The 21988-nt window shown below is 40.2% G+C and overlaps 2 protein-coding genes across 2 annotated transcripts in view; both read right to left on the bottom strand.

Moving 5' to 3' along the window:
* LOC117516205 (nuclear factor of activated T-cells, cytoplasmic 3-like) overlaps positions 1-5948 on the bottom strand; it is a 55441-nt gene extending 49493 nt beyond the window's left edge. Inside the window, exon 1 of the mRNA XM_034177124.1 lies at positions 5943-5948. The gene's annotated coding sequence lies outside the window, so the exon portion shown is untranslated. The remainder of the gene's footprint in view (positions 1-5942) is intronic.
* dus2 (dihydrouridine synthase 2) overlaps positions 1-21988 on the bottom strand; it is a 42405-nt gene that overhangs the window by 2467 nt on the left and 17950 nt on the right. Inside the window, exons 11-15 of the mRNA XM_034177125.1 lie at positions 19933-20101; positions 6782-6903; positions 6551-6691; positions 5861-5948; positions 2806-2879 (exon numbers count right to left, since the gene is read on the bottom strand). Of these exons, the coding sequence (XP_034033016.1) occupies positions 2806-2879; positions 5861-5948; positions 6551-6691; positions 6782-6903; positions 19933-20101 (594 nt within the window). The remainder of the gene's footprint in view (positions 1-2805; positions 2880-5860; positions 5949-6550; positions 6692-6781; positions 6904-19932; positions 20102-21988) is intronic.

The raw sequence follows: 21988 nt of genomic DNA, 5'->3' as shown, positions 1-21988 counted from the left end.
CTGGCAATAAAACTCATCATTTTCAGGTATTATACCAAATTATGTGGTATTATTTATGCAATATTGGCTTTTATATTTTTAATTAATTTATATCAAGTTGTGGAGATTTACTTTGAGTTTGAGTTTAAGGAAGATAATTTTAGAAATTTTTATATTGAGAAGCCTGATTTCCTTTTTGGATATGAACTGGCATAAAGAAAATATGTGAAATGCCAAGGGGTTGAATACTTTTGCAAGGCACTGGATGATCAAAAGAATCACTGGCCTGGGTGATCAGGGACAGCTAAATGGGTAAAAACCATAGAGTTACATATCAATCAATCAATCAATTTTATTTATATAGCGCCAAATCACAACAAACAGTTGCCCCAACTTTATATTGTAAGGCAAGGCCATACAATAATTACGTAAAAACCCCAACAGTCAAAACGACCCCCTGTGAGCAAGCACTTGGCGACAGTGGGAAGGAAAAACTCCCTTTTAACAGGAAGAAACCTCCAGCAGAACCAGGCTCAGGGAGGGGCAGTCTTCTGCTAGGACTGGTTGGGGCTGAGGGAGAGAACCAGGAAAAAGACATGCTGTGGAGGGGAGCAGAGATCAATCACTAATGATTAAATGCAGAGTGGTGCATACAGAGCAAAAAGAGAAAGAAACACTCAGTGCACTATGGGAACCCCCCAGCAGTCTAAGTCTATAGCAGCATAACTAAGGGATGGTTCAGGGTCACCTGATCCAGCCCTAACTATACGCTTTAGCAAAAAGGAAAGTTTTAAGCCTAATCTTAAAAGTAGAGAGGGTGTCTGTCTCCCCGATCTGAATTGGGAGCTGGTTCCACAGGAGAGGAGCCTGAAAGCTGAAGGCTCTGCCTCCCATTCTACTCTTACAAACCCTAGGAACTACAAGTAAGCCTGCAGTCTGAGAGCGAAGCGCTCTATTGGGGTGATATGGTAATATGAGGTCCCTAAGATAAGATGGGACCTGATTATTCAAAACCTTATAAGTAAGAAGAAGAATTTTAAATTCTATTCTAGAATTAACAGGAAGGCAATGAAGAGAGGCCAATATGGGTGAGATATGCTCTCTCCTTCTAGTCCCCGTTAGTACTCTAGCTGCAGCATTTTGAATTAACTGAAGGCTTTTCAGGGAACGTTTAGGACAACCTGATAATAATGAATTATAATAGTCCCGCCTAGAGGAAATAAATGCATGAATTAGTTTTTCAGCATAACTCTGAGACAAGACCTTTCTAATTTTAGAGATATTGCGTAAATGCAAAAAAGCAGTCCTACATATTTGTTTAATATGCGCATTGAATGACATATCCTGATCAAAAATGACTCCAAGATTTCTCACAGTATTACTAGAGGTCAGGGTAATGCCATCCAGAGTAAGGATCTGGTTAGACACCATGTTTCTAAGATTTGTGGGGCCAAGTACAATAACTTCAGTTTTATCTGAGTTTAAAAGCAGGAAATTAGAGGTCATCCATGTCTTTATGTCTGTAAGACAATCCTGCATTTTAGCTAATTGGTGTGTGTCCTCTGGCTTCATGGATAGATAAAGCTGGGTATCATCTGCGTAACAATGAAAATTTAAGCAATGCTGTCTAATAATACTGCCTAAGGGAAGCATGTATAAAGTGAATAAAATTGGTCCTAGCACAGAACCTTGTGGAACTCCATAATTAACCTTAGTCTGTGAAGAAGATTCCCCATTTACATGAACAAATTGTAATCTATTAGATAAATATGATTCAAACCACCGCAGCACAGTGCCTTTAATACCTATGGCATGCTCTAATCTCTGTAATAAAATTTTATGGTCAACAGTATCAAAAGCAGCACTGAGGTCTAACAGAACAAGCACAGAGATGAGTCCACTGTCTGAGGCCATAAGAAGATAATTTGTAACCTTCACTAATGCTGTTTCTGTACTATGATGAATTCTAAAACCTGACTGAAACTCTTCAAATAGACCATTCCTCTGCAGATGATCAGTTAGCTGTTTTACAACTACCCTTTCAAGAATTTTTGAGAGAAAAGGAATGTGAAAGCTAGTGAGGACTCTCTACACAGCTAATGCAAGTCTTCCCTGGTTACATGGCGGCACAGCCGCCATTACCAAAGAGGGAAAAAGGACACGAAGTACCCAGATACGCAATACAGCGTGTGTGTTGAGTGAATGTGGAGCCCAGAAAGAAAACAAAAAGAACAAAGAAATGAAAATAAAAACCCAAGATAGAAGCAGCTGTTGGCCCCCATTTGTAATGGCACAGCACGCTCTTTGCTGGCACATGGCCAGGCGTGAGTCCTCACTCTAGCTTTCATATAAGCAACTCTATGGTAAAAACTTATCCAAACATTGAAACTTTTGTCCAAAAGTTTGTGTTGAACTCTCTACCACTAATCTTGGTGGAAATGGGTTTATTATCACTCAGCCTTAAGTAAATAGATCACAACTACTCTGCCTAAACCAGGTCTAGAGTCTTTGTATTTAGTTATGTACATACTACACAGAATCCTTCAATATGAAGCTTTACTTCTTTTTCTTTCTTTCTACCATTATTGCCTCCAACAATAAGGTAATGTTTTGTCTGAATGCAGCCCACCAGAATTATTACTTCTTTAATATGTCATTTGCAGGTTGATGAAACAGCGCCCCCTCTGGCACTACACCACAGTTAAGAACAGAAAATGTTTCTCCATATCTGACCTCAGGTAGTCTTCCATATCGTTAAATGCACGGTGTGCCTGAATATTGCTACAAGAATTAGCTTGTCTCTTTTTTAGGCACATTCATACTGACCACAGTGAAGATCTGTATTTCTTCTCTGCGACAGTCACAGTCGACTGAAAGGCGCGATCCTGTGAGCGCTGCACCTGCAAGAACAACACAAATGCAATAACACATTTAACAACTTTATAAAAGTATCGCAGCACTAATGGCAGTATAAAAACAGTGACACAGAAAAAGAACTACATTCTAAGCTGACATTGTGGTTGACTTTGAGCAGCCCAAAGTCCCAGTTCTTCAAAAATCAGAGTTAAAAGTTTAGTAAATTAATGAAAGAACTTAAATATGTCCATCTGGCTTAGGAAAGAGAGACCGAAGTTGGTGGGGGCTTCTTGTTCTCAGGTCTAAATGTAAGCCACCAACATTATAACCCCTTCTTGGAAGAAACTACACTCAACAAAAATATAAACGCAACACTTTTGGTTTTGTTCCCATTTTGTATGAGATGAACTCAAAGATCTAAAACTTTTTCCATATACACAATATCACCATTTCCCTCAAATATTGTTCACAAACCAGTCTAAATCTGTGATAGTGAGCACTTCTCCTTTGCTGTGATAATCCATCCCACCTCACAGGTGTGCCATATCAAGATGCTGATTAGACACCATGATTAGTGCACAGGTGTGCCTTAGACTGTCCACAATAAAAGGCCACTCTGAAAGGTGCAGTTTTGTCACACAGCACAATGCCACAGATGTCACAAGATTTGAGGGAGCGTGCAATTGGCATGCTGACAACAGGAATGTCAACCAGAGCTGTTGCTCGTGTATTGAATGTTCATTTCTCTACCATAAGCCGTCTCCAAAGGCGTTTCAGAGAATTTGGCAGTACATCCAACTAGCCTCACAACCGCAGACCACGTGTAACCACACCAGCCCAGGACCTCCACATCCAGCATGTTCACTTCCAAGATCGTCTGAGACCAGCCACTCGGACAGCTGCTGAAACAATCGGTTTGCATAACCAAAGAATTTCTGCACAAACTGTCAGAAACCGTCTCAGGGAAGCTCATCTGCATACTCGTCGTCCTCATCGGGGTCTCGACCTGACTCCAGTTCATCGTTGTAACCGACTTGAGTGGGCAAATGCTCACATTCGCTGGCGTTTGGCACGTTGGCGAGGCGTTCTCTTCACGGATGAATCCCGGTTCACACTGTCCACGGCAGATGGCAGACAGCGTGTGTGGCGTCGTGTGGGTGAGCGGTTTTCTGATGTCAATGTTGTGGATCGAGTAGCCCATGGTGGCAGTGGGGTTATGGTATGGGCAGGCGTCTGTTATGGACGAAGAACACAGGTGCATTTTATTGATGGCATTTTGAATGCACAGAGATACTGTGATGAGATCCTGAGGCCCATTGTTGTGCCATCCAAGAACATCACCTCATGTTGCAGCAGGATAATGCACGGCCCCATGTTGCAAGGATCTGCACACAATTCTTGGAAGCTGAAAATGTCCCAGTTCTTACATGGCCGGCATACTCACCGGACATGTCACCCATTGAGCATGTTTGGGATGCTCTGGACCGGTGTATATGACAGCGTGTACCAGTTCCTGCCAATATCCAGCAACTTCGCACAGCCATTGAAGAGGAGTGGACCAACATTCCACAGGCCACAATTGACAACCTGATCAACTCTATGCGAAGGAGATGTGTTGCACTGCATGAGGCAAATGGTGGTCACACCAGATACTGACTGGTATCCCCCCCAATAAAACAAAACTGCAGCTTTCAGAGTGGCCTTTTATTGTGGACAGTCTAAGGCACACCTGTGCACTAATCATGGTGTCTAATCAGCATCTTGATATGGCACACCTGTGAGGTGGGATGGATTATCTCAGCAAAGGAGAAGTGTTCACTATCACAGATTTAGACTGGTTTGTGAACAATATTTGAGGGGAATGGTGATATTGTGTATGTGGAAAAAGTTTTAGATCTTTGAGTTCATCTCATACCAAATGGGAGCAAAACCAAAAGTGTTGCGTTTATATTTTTGTTGAGTGTACATGTTACAGACTATATATGCTGTGATGCTACAGGACTCAAGTGAACAACAACAAAGGATATTTCAAGTGGATTCATTATATCTGATAGTTACTCAGTTACGGGAAAAAAAAACATCCAGCATGGGTGTGACTCATGTTACGATGCATCTAGAGTGAGAAAAGCCATCTTACGTTTTCCATGTTTAAGGCCTTCCCCTAAACAGCAAGTTCAGAGTTTGCATAATCAAGCTATGGTATTTTCTAGACTTTAAGTCAATGGGTTTGTTTGTTTTTTAACTTGTTTGGCTGGTCCTGTGACTTAAATTTCAACATATGGAAAAAAACAAAAAACAAATAAAAAACACGTTAGCATCCTTAGTCACATGATGGCACTGGTTGCATAAGCAACCAGTGCCATCATGTCACCATATGACAAGCAGCTTGTCACCATGTGACAAGCTGCTCATGCATACTGATCTGATCAGTACTCCGATTCACACTCCGGAGCAGTACGCGGCAGTCATGCATCATTAAGCCTTAAAACAAGAAGAGAAAGACTTGAATAAGGAGGACATGCTAGGTCTTAAAGAAAAGAATGTAATTAATAAACCATGGTCTCAAACTGAAAGACCACATTCTTGAATAAAAGAGGGAATAACCTAAAAGATACTGCTCAGCACTCCACTTGTTTGCACCCAACAGGATAGCCAGAACAGTAACAAGGAGGACAGCTAGGTTAAGGTAAGGCTACTTATAATGTTTTTAAAATGTATAGGGGTTTTGAAACTTTAATGACATTCAGTGATGTAGACATGTATATATTTAACTCTGTTTTTACGTTTTCGTCTGTTCAGTGGTGCCAAGAAGCAGTGTACTCGCTAACACAGTGTTTGCTTATAAATAAATAATACATATAATACTCTGGTATGACATGTAGTCCAGAAAATACAGCACTAGCTATCACAAGAGAATAAATCTATATTCAGTATCAATGTGACCGTCTTCACTTCCAGCATCTATTCTTGGACCTGCAGTAATGCAGAGGCCAGTTTGTACTAAATAACTTCTGTACTTACTTACAGTCTCATACAGCGGCTGCTCCAGTTTTTTCTTACGGCTCCACTCCAACAAGAACATCTTTGGAGTGATCTGAGGTGGATACTCTCTCCTAAACACACAAACAAACAAACAAACAAACACACACACACACTTTAGAAGCAGACATCACGAGGAGAATGCACAATTCAACACCCTGCCTTCAAATGGCACCCAGACCAGATATGACCCAGAGCTGTCAAATGGCCCGCATTGAGTGGTATTTACTCATTTACCCGCGTCCCGCATGAGTGTGTGTGGGACACCCATTAGTCCCACAATTGTGTGGGACAAGGCACGCTCCCGGACACCCTTACTTACGCTTTGCTTATGTTTGGCTTATGCTTTGGTGTTCACGGCCACATGTGGGTGTCCCACACTGGTACATTCACATGTGGGCAGGTATGATGACCCAACACTGAGCATCATCATCATCATGTCAAACCTGACATTTTGAGGCATGTCTCACGCTGTACATTTTGTGACACTAGGCCGTTCCTTTTTACCCACACCTGAAACATGAGCAGTGAACAGCCCCATCTGTGCATATGTATTCACGTCCTTCTTTCCAGTCACAACACAAATTATAACCTGTAAATAAAACCTTTCAAGCCTATTAGCCAGCATTCTCCTTTCATGCTTTATTGTGAATGAGGGTTAGGAAGACAAACTGACCGTTCAAATCTGATGGCCATGAGAGTGATGTCTCCATCCACAATGAGCTGATCTGCCTGGCTGCTGTTCTGCAGCGTCTCCCTCCTGGCCTGCAGCAGATCCTGAGTCTCCTGGTAAATATCCTGCAGCCCGTATGCCTCGCTGCAACACAAAACCACATCCCACATCCCTGATGGCTGTTCTGTATGTTGGAAACATTTCAAAGTCCAAGCCGACAGTGAGGTTCTGTACCTGAGGTCAGCATTGCTCTGTGCTGCCTGAACCAGTTTCCCCAGAGGAGACTCCACTTTGTCCCTCAGCATCTGACACAGACAGTATTTTGTGTTGAAAGCGTGGTTGTCGTACCGGATCGCCTGAGGAGCAGAACCAAAGTGTGTGCTCAGAGTCCACTTATCCAACATCCATCAGGACGGCTGCCCTGAGCTTTTATTCATACAGAAGATAGAACACGATTATACTTTGAAGACTATAAGAAGTGAGCAGTGGGTTCTTAAAAATGTGAAATCATTTGACTATACATATATATATATATACATATACATATATATATACATATACATATATATATATATATATATATATATATGTGTGTGTGTGTGTGTGTGTGTGTCTCATTCAAGTTTTTATTAGTTTTCCTTTTTCACACAACCAAAAAAATAACACAACAAAGCAAAATAAAAAACAACAGAATATGCATACAGCAAAATAATCAATGGCACAATCATGGTATTTTGATGACAGAGTCTTGCACTTTAAGAAATGACATGAAATACATCCATGTTTTGCTGGCTTTATCATGGACCTTGTGTACTTTGGAGATAAACGCCTCATAGGCTGTGGTCTCTGACATCAGTGTAATCCAGTCCTCAAGTTTAGGCATATGAGGGCTCTTCCAAATCTGTAGGCTTGATCTGGCAGCCACTATAAATGCAGCCATCAAAACTCAGAACAATTTTTTTGTAGATGAAGGGAGGACGTATCTCACAACAGGCACAGCTGTGGTACTGCTGGAATAGTTATCCCAGTCTATTTTTCCAGGTTTTTAATGACCTCTGTCCAAAATGAAAAGACCAATGGACATTCCCAGAAACAGTGAAGGTACGTTCCTATATCTATGCCACATTTCCAACAAACCTTACTTTGAAGTCATTCCACTTTGAACAGCTTTGATGAGGAGCGAAGCAATGAAGCAACGAACAGCAGATCGAAGCACTGCTTCGTTGGTTCAAGGTTCAAAGCAGAGCCGCATTGCAGAAACGGGTGATTACAGACCCGCTGCAGGGTCTGTAATCAACGTAGAGAAATGATCTTCCCAACAAACACCCTCAAAAACAACGGTCGCTCTGAAGGACCGATAAGGGAATCATTAAACAAAAAGGCTACTGATATCGGTGGATCAAATCATTCCTTAACGATACCCAAAAAGAACCGGTTAACGATACCCAACCCTAGCTTTGATGCTGTAAAACAGTATCGATGCATCAATTTGTAATAGATATGTTTGCTTCTGGCATCTCCTATATTTGAAATGATATTACTCCACACCTCTTTGTTAATTTCAGTTTGTAAATGCCTTTGCCAGATCAATCTTAACCCATTATTACACAAAATACCTTGACTACTCAAAAGCCAATTCTGTAATGTACTGTACTGTTCAGAATAATAGTAGTGCTATGTGACTAAAAAGATTAATCCAGGTTTTGAGTATATTTCTTATTGTTACATGGGAAACAAGGTACCAGTAGATTCAGTAGATTCTCACAAATCCAACAAGACCAAGCGTTCATGATATGCACACTCTTAAGGCTATGAAATTGGGCTATTAGAAAAAAAAAAAAAAAAAAAGTACAAAAGGGGGTGTTCACAATAATAGTAGCATCTGCTGTTGATGCGACAAACTCAAAACTATTATGTTCAAACTGCTTTTTTAGCAATCCTGTGAATCACTAATCTGAGATTGGACCCCAAGGACTCCTCTATCCTGGCAGCTGGATCTGTCAATATACAAAATAAACGAATGAGTAAAATGATGACTGAGTTTGGTATAAGTGATATATGGAGAGAACTTAACCCCACAGGGAGGGACTACTCTTTCTATTCAAATGTTCATAGAACATATTCCAGAATCAATTACTTTTTTGTTCTAAATAGAGACATTGAGAGAGTGACATCATGCAAATTGGGATCGATAGACCTTTCAGACCACTGTCCGGTATATCTGAATCTAAAATTGGGCGTCAAAAAATCTCATTGTGGAGATTAAATACCAGTGTACTTAAGGGACAGATTAGAGAAGAACTAGAAAAGGAAATTCAAACCTACTTAACTGATAACGATAATGGAGAAGTGTCACCAATCATTCTGTGGGACGCATGCAAAGCAGTCCTCCGAGGAAAGATATTAGCTAAAACATCATTATTTAATAAACTAAGAAAAGAGAAGCTGCATGTTTTAACAAAAGAATTAGAACAACTCGAAAAAAATAATAAAAACAAAATAGATGATGAGACATTTAAAAAAAATTAAGGTAACAAAAAAAACAAATTGACAATTTACTTAATGTAGACGTGCAGAAAAAAATGATGTTTCTGAAACAAAAATATCAGGAAGTAGGACCTAGATCAACCAAATTACTTGCATACAAATTGAGAAAACAGCAGGTAGAAAGGGACATTTATAAAAATTAAGGATCCAGTTTCTAAACAAATAAAATATAAAATGCAGGAATTAAAAAACTGTTTTCAGACCTACTATAAAAGTCTGTACTCTTCCCAATCCCAGCCGGTCCATAACTTTTCAGAGACCATTCTTAAAACACTAAATCTGCCAAAAGTTACAGAAAATCAAAATAGGGCTCTGTCTGCAGAGATAACTAAGGAGGAGTTAAAGAGAGCAATACAAGGTCTTAAATCAAATAAGTGCCCTGGCACAGATGGTTACCCTGGAGAGTGGTGTCGGCTTTATTCAAAAGTTCTGTCACCGGCCTTGCTGAGAGCTTTTAACTGGGTTTTAAAGTATGGTGAAATACCTCCCTCTTGGAATGAAACACTCATAACAATGAATCCCAAAGAGGGTAAAGATAAATTAGATTGTGCCAATTTTACACCAATTAGTTTATTAAAGCAAGATTATAAAATGTTCACTTCAATTTTGGCTAGAAGATTGGAAATAATATTACCAGAAATTATTCATTTGGATCAAACGGGCTTTATAAAAAAGAGGAAAACGCGAGACAATATTCGCAGGACTTTACATGTTGTCCACCATATACTTGCCCAGGATGAACAGGCAGTAATACTGGGATTAGATGCGCAGAAGGCCTTTGATTCAGTAGAATGGGGCTTTTTGTTGGAGGTTTTGTCAGTATTTAATTTTAGTGATACATTTATGAAAACGGTGAATGTCCTGTATCAGAACTCTACAGCCAGAATTAAAATTAATGGAGGTCTTTCAGACTCATTTAGAATACAACGAGGGTGCAGGCAGGGGTTCCCGATCTCCCCACTACTGTTTGCATTATTTATTGAACCATTGAGCCAACAGGTTAGAGAGAATCACAATATTAGAGGAATTGTAATTAATCAGGAAATTCACAAAATAGCCCTCTTTGCAGATGACGTGTTACTGTACTTAAAAGACCCCAACGACTATCTTCCTTAACTTTATCAAATATTGAAAATGTATGGAAAATTTTCAGGCTACAGGATAAATTCTTCCAAATCCCAAGTTCTATCATTTAACTATAGACCAAATCATCTTTGTTAAACTTTATTTGAGATCAATTGGGAAGCGGAGGAATTGGAATACTTGGGAATCACAATACTCAAAAAACCCCATTCAATAGCGGCTCATAATTATGGAGCCTTGTTGAGAGATCTGAAAACAGATATATCTAGATGGAATCTGATACCCTTCTTAGGCTTAGCACAAAGAATTGAAACTGTTAAAATGAATGTGTTGCCGAGGTTTTTATACCTGTTCCAATCTATACCATCAGAACTCCCAATTAGTACATTTCAAGAAATTGACAAAATTATATCACGCTTCATCTGGCAAGGGAAAAAACCAAGGGTGCGGTTTAAGACACTGCAGTTGGCAAGAGGAAATGGAGGACTCTCACTTCCAAATTTTCAAAACTATTTCCGAGCAGCTCAGATAAGCCCTCTAATCGACCTGTGTGATTCTCAATATAAGGCAAGGTGGAAAAAGATTGAATGTGGTATACCTGGGAATATTCCTCTACCTGCTCTGATAGGTAATGCCTCTGGTAAAAAAGATTTTAAATTGAACAACCCTTGGACTGATGCATCATTGAATGTTTGGTTTAATCTTGTTAGAAGAGTATAAGGACCCATGCCTGCCATTTACATGGATAGCTCATGATCCTAATTTTACACCTAATGTCACAAATGATACTTCCAAACGCTGGGCAAGTAAAGGTCTTACAATTTATGATGATCTGAGAGACAAAAAAGGAAATCTAAAAACCTTCCAAAACATTAGAACTATGTACAACTTAGATAATAAGGACTTTTATGGATTTCTCCAAGTTAGACATTATTTGGGAAACACAAAGGGAACACAAACTAAAATGCCCTCTGAAATCATTAAAATGTTTATACAGGCATATAGAGTTGAACCAAGAACAAAAGTCATCTCTAAATTATATAATGCTGTTCAGAATAGTGGCAGGCATGGGACAGAATATATAAAGGAAAAATGGGAGAAAGAGGGAGGATTTGTGTTGCAGATGGAGGAATGGGAGGACATCCTGGCAAACAATGTGAAGTGTACATCATCCATTACTTGGAGGGAATTTGTATGGAAAAATATATGTTTTTTCAGGGTGCCCTCCCAGGGCTCTTCATTGGGTAGGGATACCTCCTGCTGGAGAAAATGTAGGATGGGTCGGGCCGACTATTACCATATATTCTGGGGATGTCCCAAGATTTTGTCCTTCTGGCAACAGGTTGGGGGCAGTGTAGGAAAAATACTCTCTTTCAAATGACCACACAATTTTGAAACACTATCTTGGGAAAAGACCAGTTGAACTGGTAGAACAATGGAAGAAATACATGTACAGTATACTATTGGCTGCGGGAAAGAAAAGTATTACAAGGAAGTGCTTAAGTGATACTGACCCCACCCTGGAGGAATGGATGAATGCTGTCCATGATATTTATGTTATGGAAAAAGTGTCCTTCTCTTTTAAGCTTGAATTTCATAAATTTTCCAAATACTAGAAAGCCTTTATAGAATTTATTACCCCATTTAGATCTGACTTTAACTGAAGGTAATTGCTGAAACCATTGCTTTGTTTCTGTTATTGTTCCCGTTTTTGTAATTTTAATTTCTATTTTTATTTTTTTTGCTTTGGATATTTAAAATGTAAAACTGTTAAGTATGTACAGTGAATTGATCTATTTGGGAAAAAAAGGGCTAATAGTTATTTTTGTTGTATTATTGATATGTTAATGTATGATAAATTTTCCCCTCAATAAAAATTTAATGGAAAAAAAAAGTCTGCTAACAAGTCTTTCATTGGATTCAGGTGTGATGGAGCAGGGAGACAACTAAGAGTTTCAGGAAGGTGGCTCTGGAGGTCCAAAGTTGGCCACCCCTGGTCTAAACCTTTCGGCTAATCTTCTGTAAATCTTGGCAAGTTACAGTAAATTTAAAAAAACAATTGGCACACTTCTGTTTATCATATACTACTGCTGACTCAAAGTTTCTTATAAAATAAATAGAGCATATTCAACTTTTTTATTATACATTTCATTTATCTGTAGTTGTTTTTGAAACATGTTTCAATGTATCGTCTGAATAATGCGCCGATAGCTTCCTCTCCGGTTCCTTAAGTTCCATTTCCAATGTTATAATCTTTTTAAATGTTCCCTTTTTTGTCTGCTGGCATAAGCAATAATCTGCCCACTCATATAAGCTTTGGATGCCTCCCAAACTGTCCCAATCTTTTCTGTTGAGCCTATATTAATTTTGAAAAACTATCCAACTCATCTTCCAGCAACTTAAGAAAATCAGGGCTTTGCAACAAAGGCATTTAATCTCCATCTACCCCTTCTGCCGACATCTGGCTCCAAAATCACTCCCAGGTGCACGGCAGCATGACCAGTTAAGGCTAGTGGACCTATTGTACAATCTGAAACATTCCCAACCAGATTATTACTTATTAAAAAGAGAATGTGATCTGAGTTTATGTGAATAAAATGTATACTTCCTTTCCCTTGGGTTGACTATTCTCCATATATCCACTAATCCAAGATCTTATATCGTTAGTTTATTCGCCATTATGTCTTTTGGTTTGTTTCTGGTGAAGGTGGTCTTGTCCAATGCAACATCTAAAACTTGATTAAAGTCTCCCACAATTATTGTATGATCCCTAACAAGCTCCCCCATTATTTTGTTTACTTTATGGAAAAAATGTGCATCCTCTATGTTTGGGGTACAGATATCACATAAATTAATCTTAATCTAATCCTTGATCCTATTAATATAGCTTCCACACATATCACTCTACCTTCTGAGTCCTTTTGTTCTTTTATAATAGAAAGATTACGTTTTTTTGTGCACAAAAATAGCCACCCCCTGCTCGAGTCTGTTGTGATTTCAGATATGTTAGGCATTTCTTAAGCTTTATCGGATTATGAAGTCTATTTACATTCCAGGTTGTCACTCTTATACACTTAACCATTATAAAAATATATATTGTAAAAGAACCTTGCTGCTACTGAAAGGTAAAACATAGGGAGAAGTGTGCCATTATTTCTCCATTTAAACACTCAAATACACACAAAAAAACACATTCTTGAGAACAAACAACTGAAATACCCCATGAACTTACACAACCCCATATCCCGCCCCCCCCCCCCCCCCCCCCCCCTCTCTGTTCAGAGAAAAACCTCCCATAAACGTGGCCCATGTGACACATGAGTGATCGCCCTCAGAGATCTTCCTCTGCTTCTCCGTCCTATGCATTATAACTTCTCAAGTTATAATACATGTTTGTGGATCTAAACTGTTATATTATTTGGGCATGATGGCATGACGAACGTATGGGAAATATGAATGCACACGAGTTGCCCATGATACATGTGTGTGGGGGGGGGAAAAAAAATTAATAATAATTATTAATATATCATCAAGTTTAATCGAATATAGGTAAATGTGCGTGCATGCATGCATGGGCTGGGTGCCCATGGGTGCATGTATGTGGGTTAAAAGTGTTATACTGTCAAATCTCATTGAATCTAGTGTGTGTATTGGTGTATGCAAGGGTATTTGTGTATAGAGGTAGTGTATTTATGTAAATACATGTTGATATGTATAATGCAAGGTGTGTGTTTATATAGGTATATATGATCTCAACATTTTTTTATTTATTCTTGTCTGCGTAGTCGAAAATAAAACATGTGAAAGGGGGTAGAAAATATAAGTTTTACTTCATTCTACTCCCTTTGAGTAATGTACGGATTTTCAAAGATGAATGTGCGCAATGTAGAAATGTTTTTAACTTGCTCAATAAAGTATTCATCATAAGTAACAATTACTAAACAAAAGTAACCAAATGACCTTAGGAATTATCAATAAAATACAGCCAAGAAATACCCTACATTCAACTTAAAAAATAATGTCCATATGTGGTAACTGCCTCCACAGTACACCCACATTTATTCACCCCCCAAAAAAGGAAGAAAAAAATAAACATCTGTAGACAGCCAAAAGCCACATTACTGCAGTTCCTTTGCTGTTTCCTCCTCCTCGTTGTTTAAGAAGGAAACAGCCTGGTGATAGTCAGTAAACTTCACCCATTTACCTCTCCACGTGAAGCATAGCTCTGCTGGATAAACCAGGGTAAAACGCATATCCAGCTTGTGCAACTTCCATCTGACGTCCATGAACATTTTCCTCTTTTCCGCGGTTTCTCTGGTCATATCAGGGAAAAATGATGGCTTGCAGCCCTTCCAGATGATACTCTTTGCTGTTATACTTCTCTCTCGCAGCCAGGAGCACAAGTTCTCATTCAAAGTAGCTAAGAAAAATGATGACTATTGGTCTTGGTGGTTTACTGTCCTCCGGTACTGGCACAGATGTGCGGTGCACCCATTGTAACTGTATCGAATCGAGCTCAACACCAAGTGCATCGGCAATTATACTTTGCACACACTCCTCCACCTTACTGTTCTCCATCCTCTCTTTCACCCAATCAGGCGTAAATTCTGGCGTCTATCTCGATTAGCTGCATTCTCTACTGCCTGATGGAGTTCCTCGCACCTTTTTGTGCTTTTATTTACCAAGTGCCAAAGCTTCTTGTTATCGTCTTCCAGCTTGGAAATGCGTTTCTCTGCCTCCTCCAGTCTCAGCAGGACTCCGTCCACATCCCCACATAACTCCACATTAGCCTGCTTCAGATCGCTCACATCACTTTGTAGCGTTGTCAGAAGCTGACCAACTCTAGCCATTTCTTCTGTAGCTTTCTGTACAGACTGTTGTATTTCAATTAGCACACCGGAGTCCCCGCTTTGGCTAGCGGGCCTCGGATTAGCCGCTGTGCTGCTAGCTACCACACCTTGTTTAGCGGCTGCTGTCCTGGTCGTCATTGTTCACTCCAAAACAATTACCACTCCACCCGATAACATTTACGACCGGCCAGTAACAACAATTCGTTACTGAGAAGCGAATTTTGAAAGTGAAATAAAGTAAACGATCGGGAGAGCTCTTTCATGCATCCATCTTGCTTAGTGAATCCTCGTGACCCCCCATGAAATGATTTGAATTATAATCCTTTTCTGTCATTTGCAAAGACAAAGAATGACCAAAACCTCATTATAATGATCATGTGTTTTCTTTTTGTTTGCTATCTTGAGACATTCAGTTGAGACTAAAGTGATAAACTAGTACACGAATTAAGGGAAAGTTTATGTTCCTGCCAAGGCTCAAAAAGCCTTTGTTTAGGGCCCCTTCACACATAACATGATTGAAGCCGACTAGCGCATGAAGGAGGAATTGCATGCCATTAGTGAAAAAAAAAATGGAGCCACCTCTAACGCCTCGTACACCTGTTGCTACAATCATTCATGCACACAAGGGGATGAAAGACAGCGAATGCCCTGTGAGTGCCCATTCTATCCCTCTCTCGACAGATGTCGGCCAAATTCCAGGTGCCACATATGAACATGCAATACCACTCACGGAGCACTTAGGAATTCTGGTGTCATTCGCGCAGTCAGCACAAAAACAGAGAGCAGGCAACTACTTCTGTGCTGGCTGTGAAATGTGTCTTAAGTACCCCACGAATGTGGCTCAGTCAAGCAACACACAAGTGGCGTGCCACAGTGTCAGCTCCCACCTCAACATATGTGGCGTGCATGTGTCGCGCCCCACTGGTCTCCCCCAACACATGCAGTGTGTGTGTTTCACCGCTCACCCCCAAAACACATGTGGCGTGCAACAGTTGCATGAAATGCTAATATATACGTACAGACATTATCACATGCCATGCACATGGGGACCGGCCAACCACGTCTGAGAGAACACAGCACAGCGAGGTGCCTGTCAGCTGATCACTACACAGTGACGGCTGGAAATGACGGCTCAGTGCACACGACCTGTTATCAAACAGAGAGAGCACAGCCAGACCAGGTATATAAATAATTACTACAATAACCACATACACAATTACATAACAAATAATTAAAAAGTAATCACAGAGCAAAGAAAAGGAGCATGACACTTTGTTCTGTGGGATGATCTAACAAAGTGGGCACGCGCGAGCCGCTGCTGTTGGAATCTCTGCACCTGGACCTCACAGCTGGAGAACACGTACCGTGTTTTGAAGGATATGACATGCCAACTCTACGCTGTTAGGCATGTACTTGCTGTCCTCATGTAGAAATACATAAAACATATCACCTTTGCCACTGGAGCGGCTGCTCAGTGCGCACATCAGCAGGCTGTGCCATGTGAAAAGGACTGTCTGATCATGTGAGCACTCAGCTAGTGATCTAAATGTCACATCACCCACGTGAGCGCTGGTCCACATGATGTGGTGTCTCTCCTCCGGTGCACCGCTAGCAGATATGCGCGCTGCTTGCTGAACACACGAGGACAACATGATAAGCGCGCGCTGCTTGATTCATGTCATTTCATGACTGTACGTCTATGACCATGGGTCATCTACAGAGGAACAGAAGGCTCATACTTGTATTGTCTGCTCAATAAGAGGGAATCAGTAAATTGCGTTTTTTTTTTTTTTTATGGTGTGTGGTTTTTATTTGTTTTCCCCACAGCAGTGACATCCACGGACAAAGGGGGTGTGTGCCCCTGTGACCTGGAGCTGTGAGTCACTGAAGGATTTCCCCACATTGTAATAAATAAAACAACACGGCCACCAGCAGATCACTTTGCACTAGACACGCCATCCTGGCTGATGCATTCATGATGCAAGAGCTGACTCTTCATGAGATGGGAGCCCGGCTGATGTCTTCATGAGAGGAGCGCATCAGGTAATTAACGTAAAACATAAAAGAGAGAACAGTGATTCACGTTATTTCATTACTTCCTGGTGTACATTTATGCAGAGGCTAACTCCGCTCTTTATAACAGGAATTAAGTATTACAAATTGTGGTGTTTTATTAATTTTTTGCGCCACTGCCGTGTGCACAACATTCCGTGTGCAAACACAAGCGTGCACGAAACTGTCCCGTGGTATGGTGCATGCCTGTCCGAATGTGCATTCCTCCCGACAGCAGGTGGAATGTTTTGTGTTTCCCTATTTCATTTTTGGTTTGCGGATTTTCTTTTTCTGCATCTTTCGTGTTATGTGTGAATGGACCCTTAGAGTTGTATTAGGAAAAATGCCTGTCAGGTTTCCAGGGTCTGCTCCCTTTTATTTTTCCTGGATCCATCTACAGGTGCTAGTCATATAATTAGAATATCAATTCAGTAATTCCTTTTAAAAAGTGGAACTTATACAACCCCAATTCCAATGAAGTTTGGACGTTCTGTAAAATGTAAATAAAAGCAGAATATAATGATTTGCAAATCCTCTACAAGCTATATTCAATTGAATACACCACAAAGACAAGATATTTAATGTTCAAACTGATAAACTTCATTGTTTTTGTGCAAATATTTGCTCATTTTGAAATGGATGCCTGCAACACATTTCAAAAAGCTGGGACAGTGGTATGTTTACCACTGTGTTACATCACTTTTACTTTTAACAACACTCAATAAGCATTTGGGAACTGAGGACACTAATTGTGAGTGTCATGATTAGGTATAAAAGGAGCATCCCCAAAAGGCTCAGCCATTCACAAGCAAAGATGGGGCGAGGATCACCACTTTGTTAACAACTGCGTGAAAAAAATAGTCCAACAGTTTAAGAACAATGTTTTTCAACATTCAATTGCAAGGAATTTAGGGATTCCACCATCTACAGACCATAATATAATCAGAAGATTCAGAGAATCTGGAGAACTTTCTACACGTAAGCGGCAAGGCCGAAAACCAACACTGAATGCCCGTGACCTTCGATCCATCAGGCGGCACTGCATTAAAAACCAACATCATTGTGTAAAGGATCTTACCGTGTGGGCTCAGGAACACTTCAGAAAACCATTGTCAGTTAACACAGTTCGTAGCTACATCTACAAGCGCAAGTTAAAACTCTACCATGCAAAGCGAAAGCCATACATCAACAACATCCAGTCCAGACCTGTCGCCCATTGAAAATGTGTAGTGCATTAAGAAGAGCAAAATATGACAATAGAGACCCCGAACTGTTGAACAACTGAAGACGCACATCAAGCAAGAATGGGAAAGAATTCCACCGACAAAGCTTCAACGATTAGTGCCCTCAATTCCCAAAGGCTTATTGAGTGTTGTTAGAAGGAAAGGTGATGTAACACAGTGGTAAACATACCACTGTCCCAGCTTTTTGAAACATGTTGCAGGCATCCATTTCAAAATTAGCAAATATTTGCACAAAAACAATAAAGTTTTTCAGTCTGAACATTAAATATCTTGTCTTTGTGGTGTATTCAACTGAATATAGACTGAAGAGGATTTGTAAATCATTGTATTCTGTTTTTATTTACATTTTACACAACGTCCCAACTTCATTGGAATTGGGGTTGTATATTCATTCATTACACACAGACTGATATATTTCAAATGTTTATTTCTTTTAATTTTGATGATTATAACTGACAACTAATGAAAATCCCAAATTAAGTATCTCAGAAAATTTGAATATTGTGAAATGGTTCAGTACTGAAGACACCTGGTGTCAAACTCTAATCAGCTAATTAACTCAAAACACATGCAAAGGTCTTTAACTGGTCTCTCAGTCTAGTTCTGTAGACTACACAATCATGGGGAAGACTGCTGACTTGACGTCTTGCCTGGGCTAAAGACAAAAAGGACTAGACTGCTGCTGAATGCTCCAAAGTTATGTTCTTCGATGAAAATAAATTTTGCATTTCCTTTGGAAATCAAGGTCCCAGAGTATGGAGGAAGAGAGGAGAGGTACAGAATCCATGTTGCTTGAGGTCCAGTGTAAAGTTTCCACAGTCAATGATGGTTTGGGGTGCCATGTCATCTGCTGGTGTTGGTCCACTGTGTTTTCTGAGGTCCAAGGTCAACGCGGCCATCTACCAGGAAGTTGTAGAGCACTTCATGCTTCCTCCTGCTGACCAACTTTATGGAGATGCAGATTTCATTTTCCAACAGGACCTGGCACCTGCACACAGTGCCAAAGCTACCAGTACCTGGTTTAAGGACCATGGTACCGCTGTTCTTAATTGGCCAGCAAACTCGCCTGACCTTAACCCCATAGAAAATCTATGGGGTATTGTGAAGAGGAAGATGCAACACGCCAGACCCAACAATGCAGAAGAGTTGAAGGCCACTATCAGAGCAACCTGGACTCTCATACCACCTGAGCAGTGCCACAGACTGATCGACTCCATGCCACGCCGCATTGCTGCAGTAATTCTGACAAAAGGAGCCCCAACTACGTATTGAGTGCTGTACATGCTCATACATTACACATATACATTCATTACACACATTCTGTGTGTAATGAATGTATATAAGATACAAGTTTCACTTTTTGAATGGAATTACTGAAATAAATACAATTTTTCATGATATTCTAATTATATGACCAGCACCTGTACTGTTGTAAAGGTGGACAACATTATAAATGGAAATTACACCACTATGATTTTTTCCTACAGTGAGGATTTTTATTACACCGTGTTAACCAGTAGAGAAGACTTCAACGTCATCAGGCTGCAACCAGAGAATCGCCTGGAGCGTTCTTGCCTTAAGGGTCCACAGGTCTGAACAGGAAACTCACATATTTGAGATATTCTTCCATAACCTTCTCCAGAGGAAGAGGACCTTGGCTGCTGAACACAGATGCGTTCCACATGGCGGCACGAGCCAGCATGACCGATGAGGCACCGGTCAACTTCCTGAACTCTTCAATGTCACTGTTGGTTTTCACCAAATCCAGAGACCCCCCGCTGCAAAAAATAGATACTTTTTTAAAAGATGCTCAATTTACTGAAAAAATAATGCATAGTCACAAGCCAAGAGATGCTTGGCATAAAAAAAAATCCTATTTCAATGTTTTTATCAAATATGGCCATCGCGAATTGCAAAGACTCTGCGTCCATCCGTCCATCTGTCTGTGCTCTGCATAAGTCCAGTTCTATTACTGCCAGTCTTCAAATTCAGAGGGGACATTCTTAGTACACAGACCTTGGACTAGTTCAAAGACGGCTAACCTTGACCAACTGTAACAGGTATTTTAAGAGGTAAAAAAAAAAAAAAAAAATCGCATTCGGTTTCCTCTTGTTATGCTATGAATCATGCAAATCCGTTTTTTTTTTTTTTTTTTTTTTAAGTGGTGAGGGTGACAGCCAATCATGGTACAGCGGTACCGTGACATTAGTGGCTGGTCTCTCTGGCGCTATGAAGCTGTTTTGTTTAAATGTAAATGTAACCCATTTCTCATATATTAAAAGCTAGTGAAAAATAAACACTTCTAAAACTGAAAACTCTGTTTGGAACCTGATGTGATTTACAAAATATTTCGTGGACATTAATGTGCACACTAACTTTCACTAACTCAAAGCTAACTTCTGCTCTTGTCAAAAGCTCATGTATGCGCACATGCACACCCTTCCTACAGATGCTATTAAAATGGAAATATTTATTTATTTTATTTGTTTATTTGTAAAGGGACCATGTACAACCCCAATTCCAGTGAAGTTGGGACGTTGTATAAAATGTAAATAAAAACAAAATACAATGATTTGCAAATCCTCTTCAACCTATATTCAATTAAATATGCCACAAAGACAAGATATTTAATGTTCAAACTGATAAACTTTGTTTTCTCCAAATATTTGCTCATTTTGAAATGGATACCTGCAACACATTTCAAATATGTGGCACTGTCTTGCTGAAATAAGCAGGGACGTCCCTGAAAAAGATGTTGCTTGGATGGCAGCATGTGTTGCTCCAAAACATGGATGCAACTTTCAGCACTGATGGTGCCATCACAGATGTATAAGTTGCCCATGCCATGGGCACTAACACACCCCCATACCATCACAGATGTGTAAGTTGCCCATGCCATAGGCACCAACACACCCCCATACCACCACAGATGTGTAAGTTGCCCATGCCATGGGCACCAACACACCCCCATACCACCACAGATGTGTAAGTTGCCCATGCCATGGGTATCAACACACCCCCATACCATCACAGATGCTGGCTTTTGAACTTTGCTCTGGTAACAGTTTGGATGGTCTTTTCCTCTTTTGTGGACTCATCAGACCACAGCACACTTTTCCACTTTGCGTCTGTCCATTTCAAATGAGCTCAGGCCCAGAGAAGGTGGCAGCGTTTCTGGATGTTGTTGGTGTATGGCTTTCGCTTTGCATGGTGGAGTTTTAACTTGCACTTGTCGTGATGAACTGTGTTAACTGACAATGGTTTTCTGAAGTGTTCCTGAGCCCACGCGGTAACATCCATTACACAATGTCGCTTTTTAATGCAGTGCCGCCTGAGGGATCAAAGGTCACGGGCATTCAATGTTGGTTTTCGGCCTTGCCGCTTACATGTAGAAAGTTCTCCAGATTCTCTTAATCTGCTAATTATATTATGGACTATAGATGATGGAATCCCTAAATTCCTTTTGAACTGAATGTTGAGAAACATTGTTCTTAAACTGTTGGACTATTTTTTCATGCAGTTGTTCACACAGTGGTGATCCTCACAACATCTTTGCTTGTGAATGGCTGAGCCTTTTGGGGATGCTCCTTTTTATAACCAATCATGATGCTCACCTGTTTCCAATTAGATGTTCTTTGAGCATTCATCAACTTTCCCAGTCTTTT

This window comes from Thalassophryne amazonica, chromosome 8 (genome assembly GCF_902500255.1).
Source record: "Thalassophryne amazonica chromosome 8, fThaAma1.1, whole genome shotgun sequence".
In the NCBI taxonomy this organism is placed as follows: domain Eukaryota; kingdom Metazoa; phylum Chordata; class Actinopteri; order Batrachoidiformes; family Batrachoididae; genus Thalassophryne; species Thalassophryne amazonica.
Note: the sequence above shows the minus strand (reverse complement) of the source record. Positions and strands in the feature narration are given on the sequence as shown.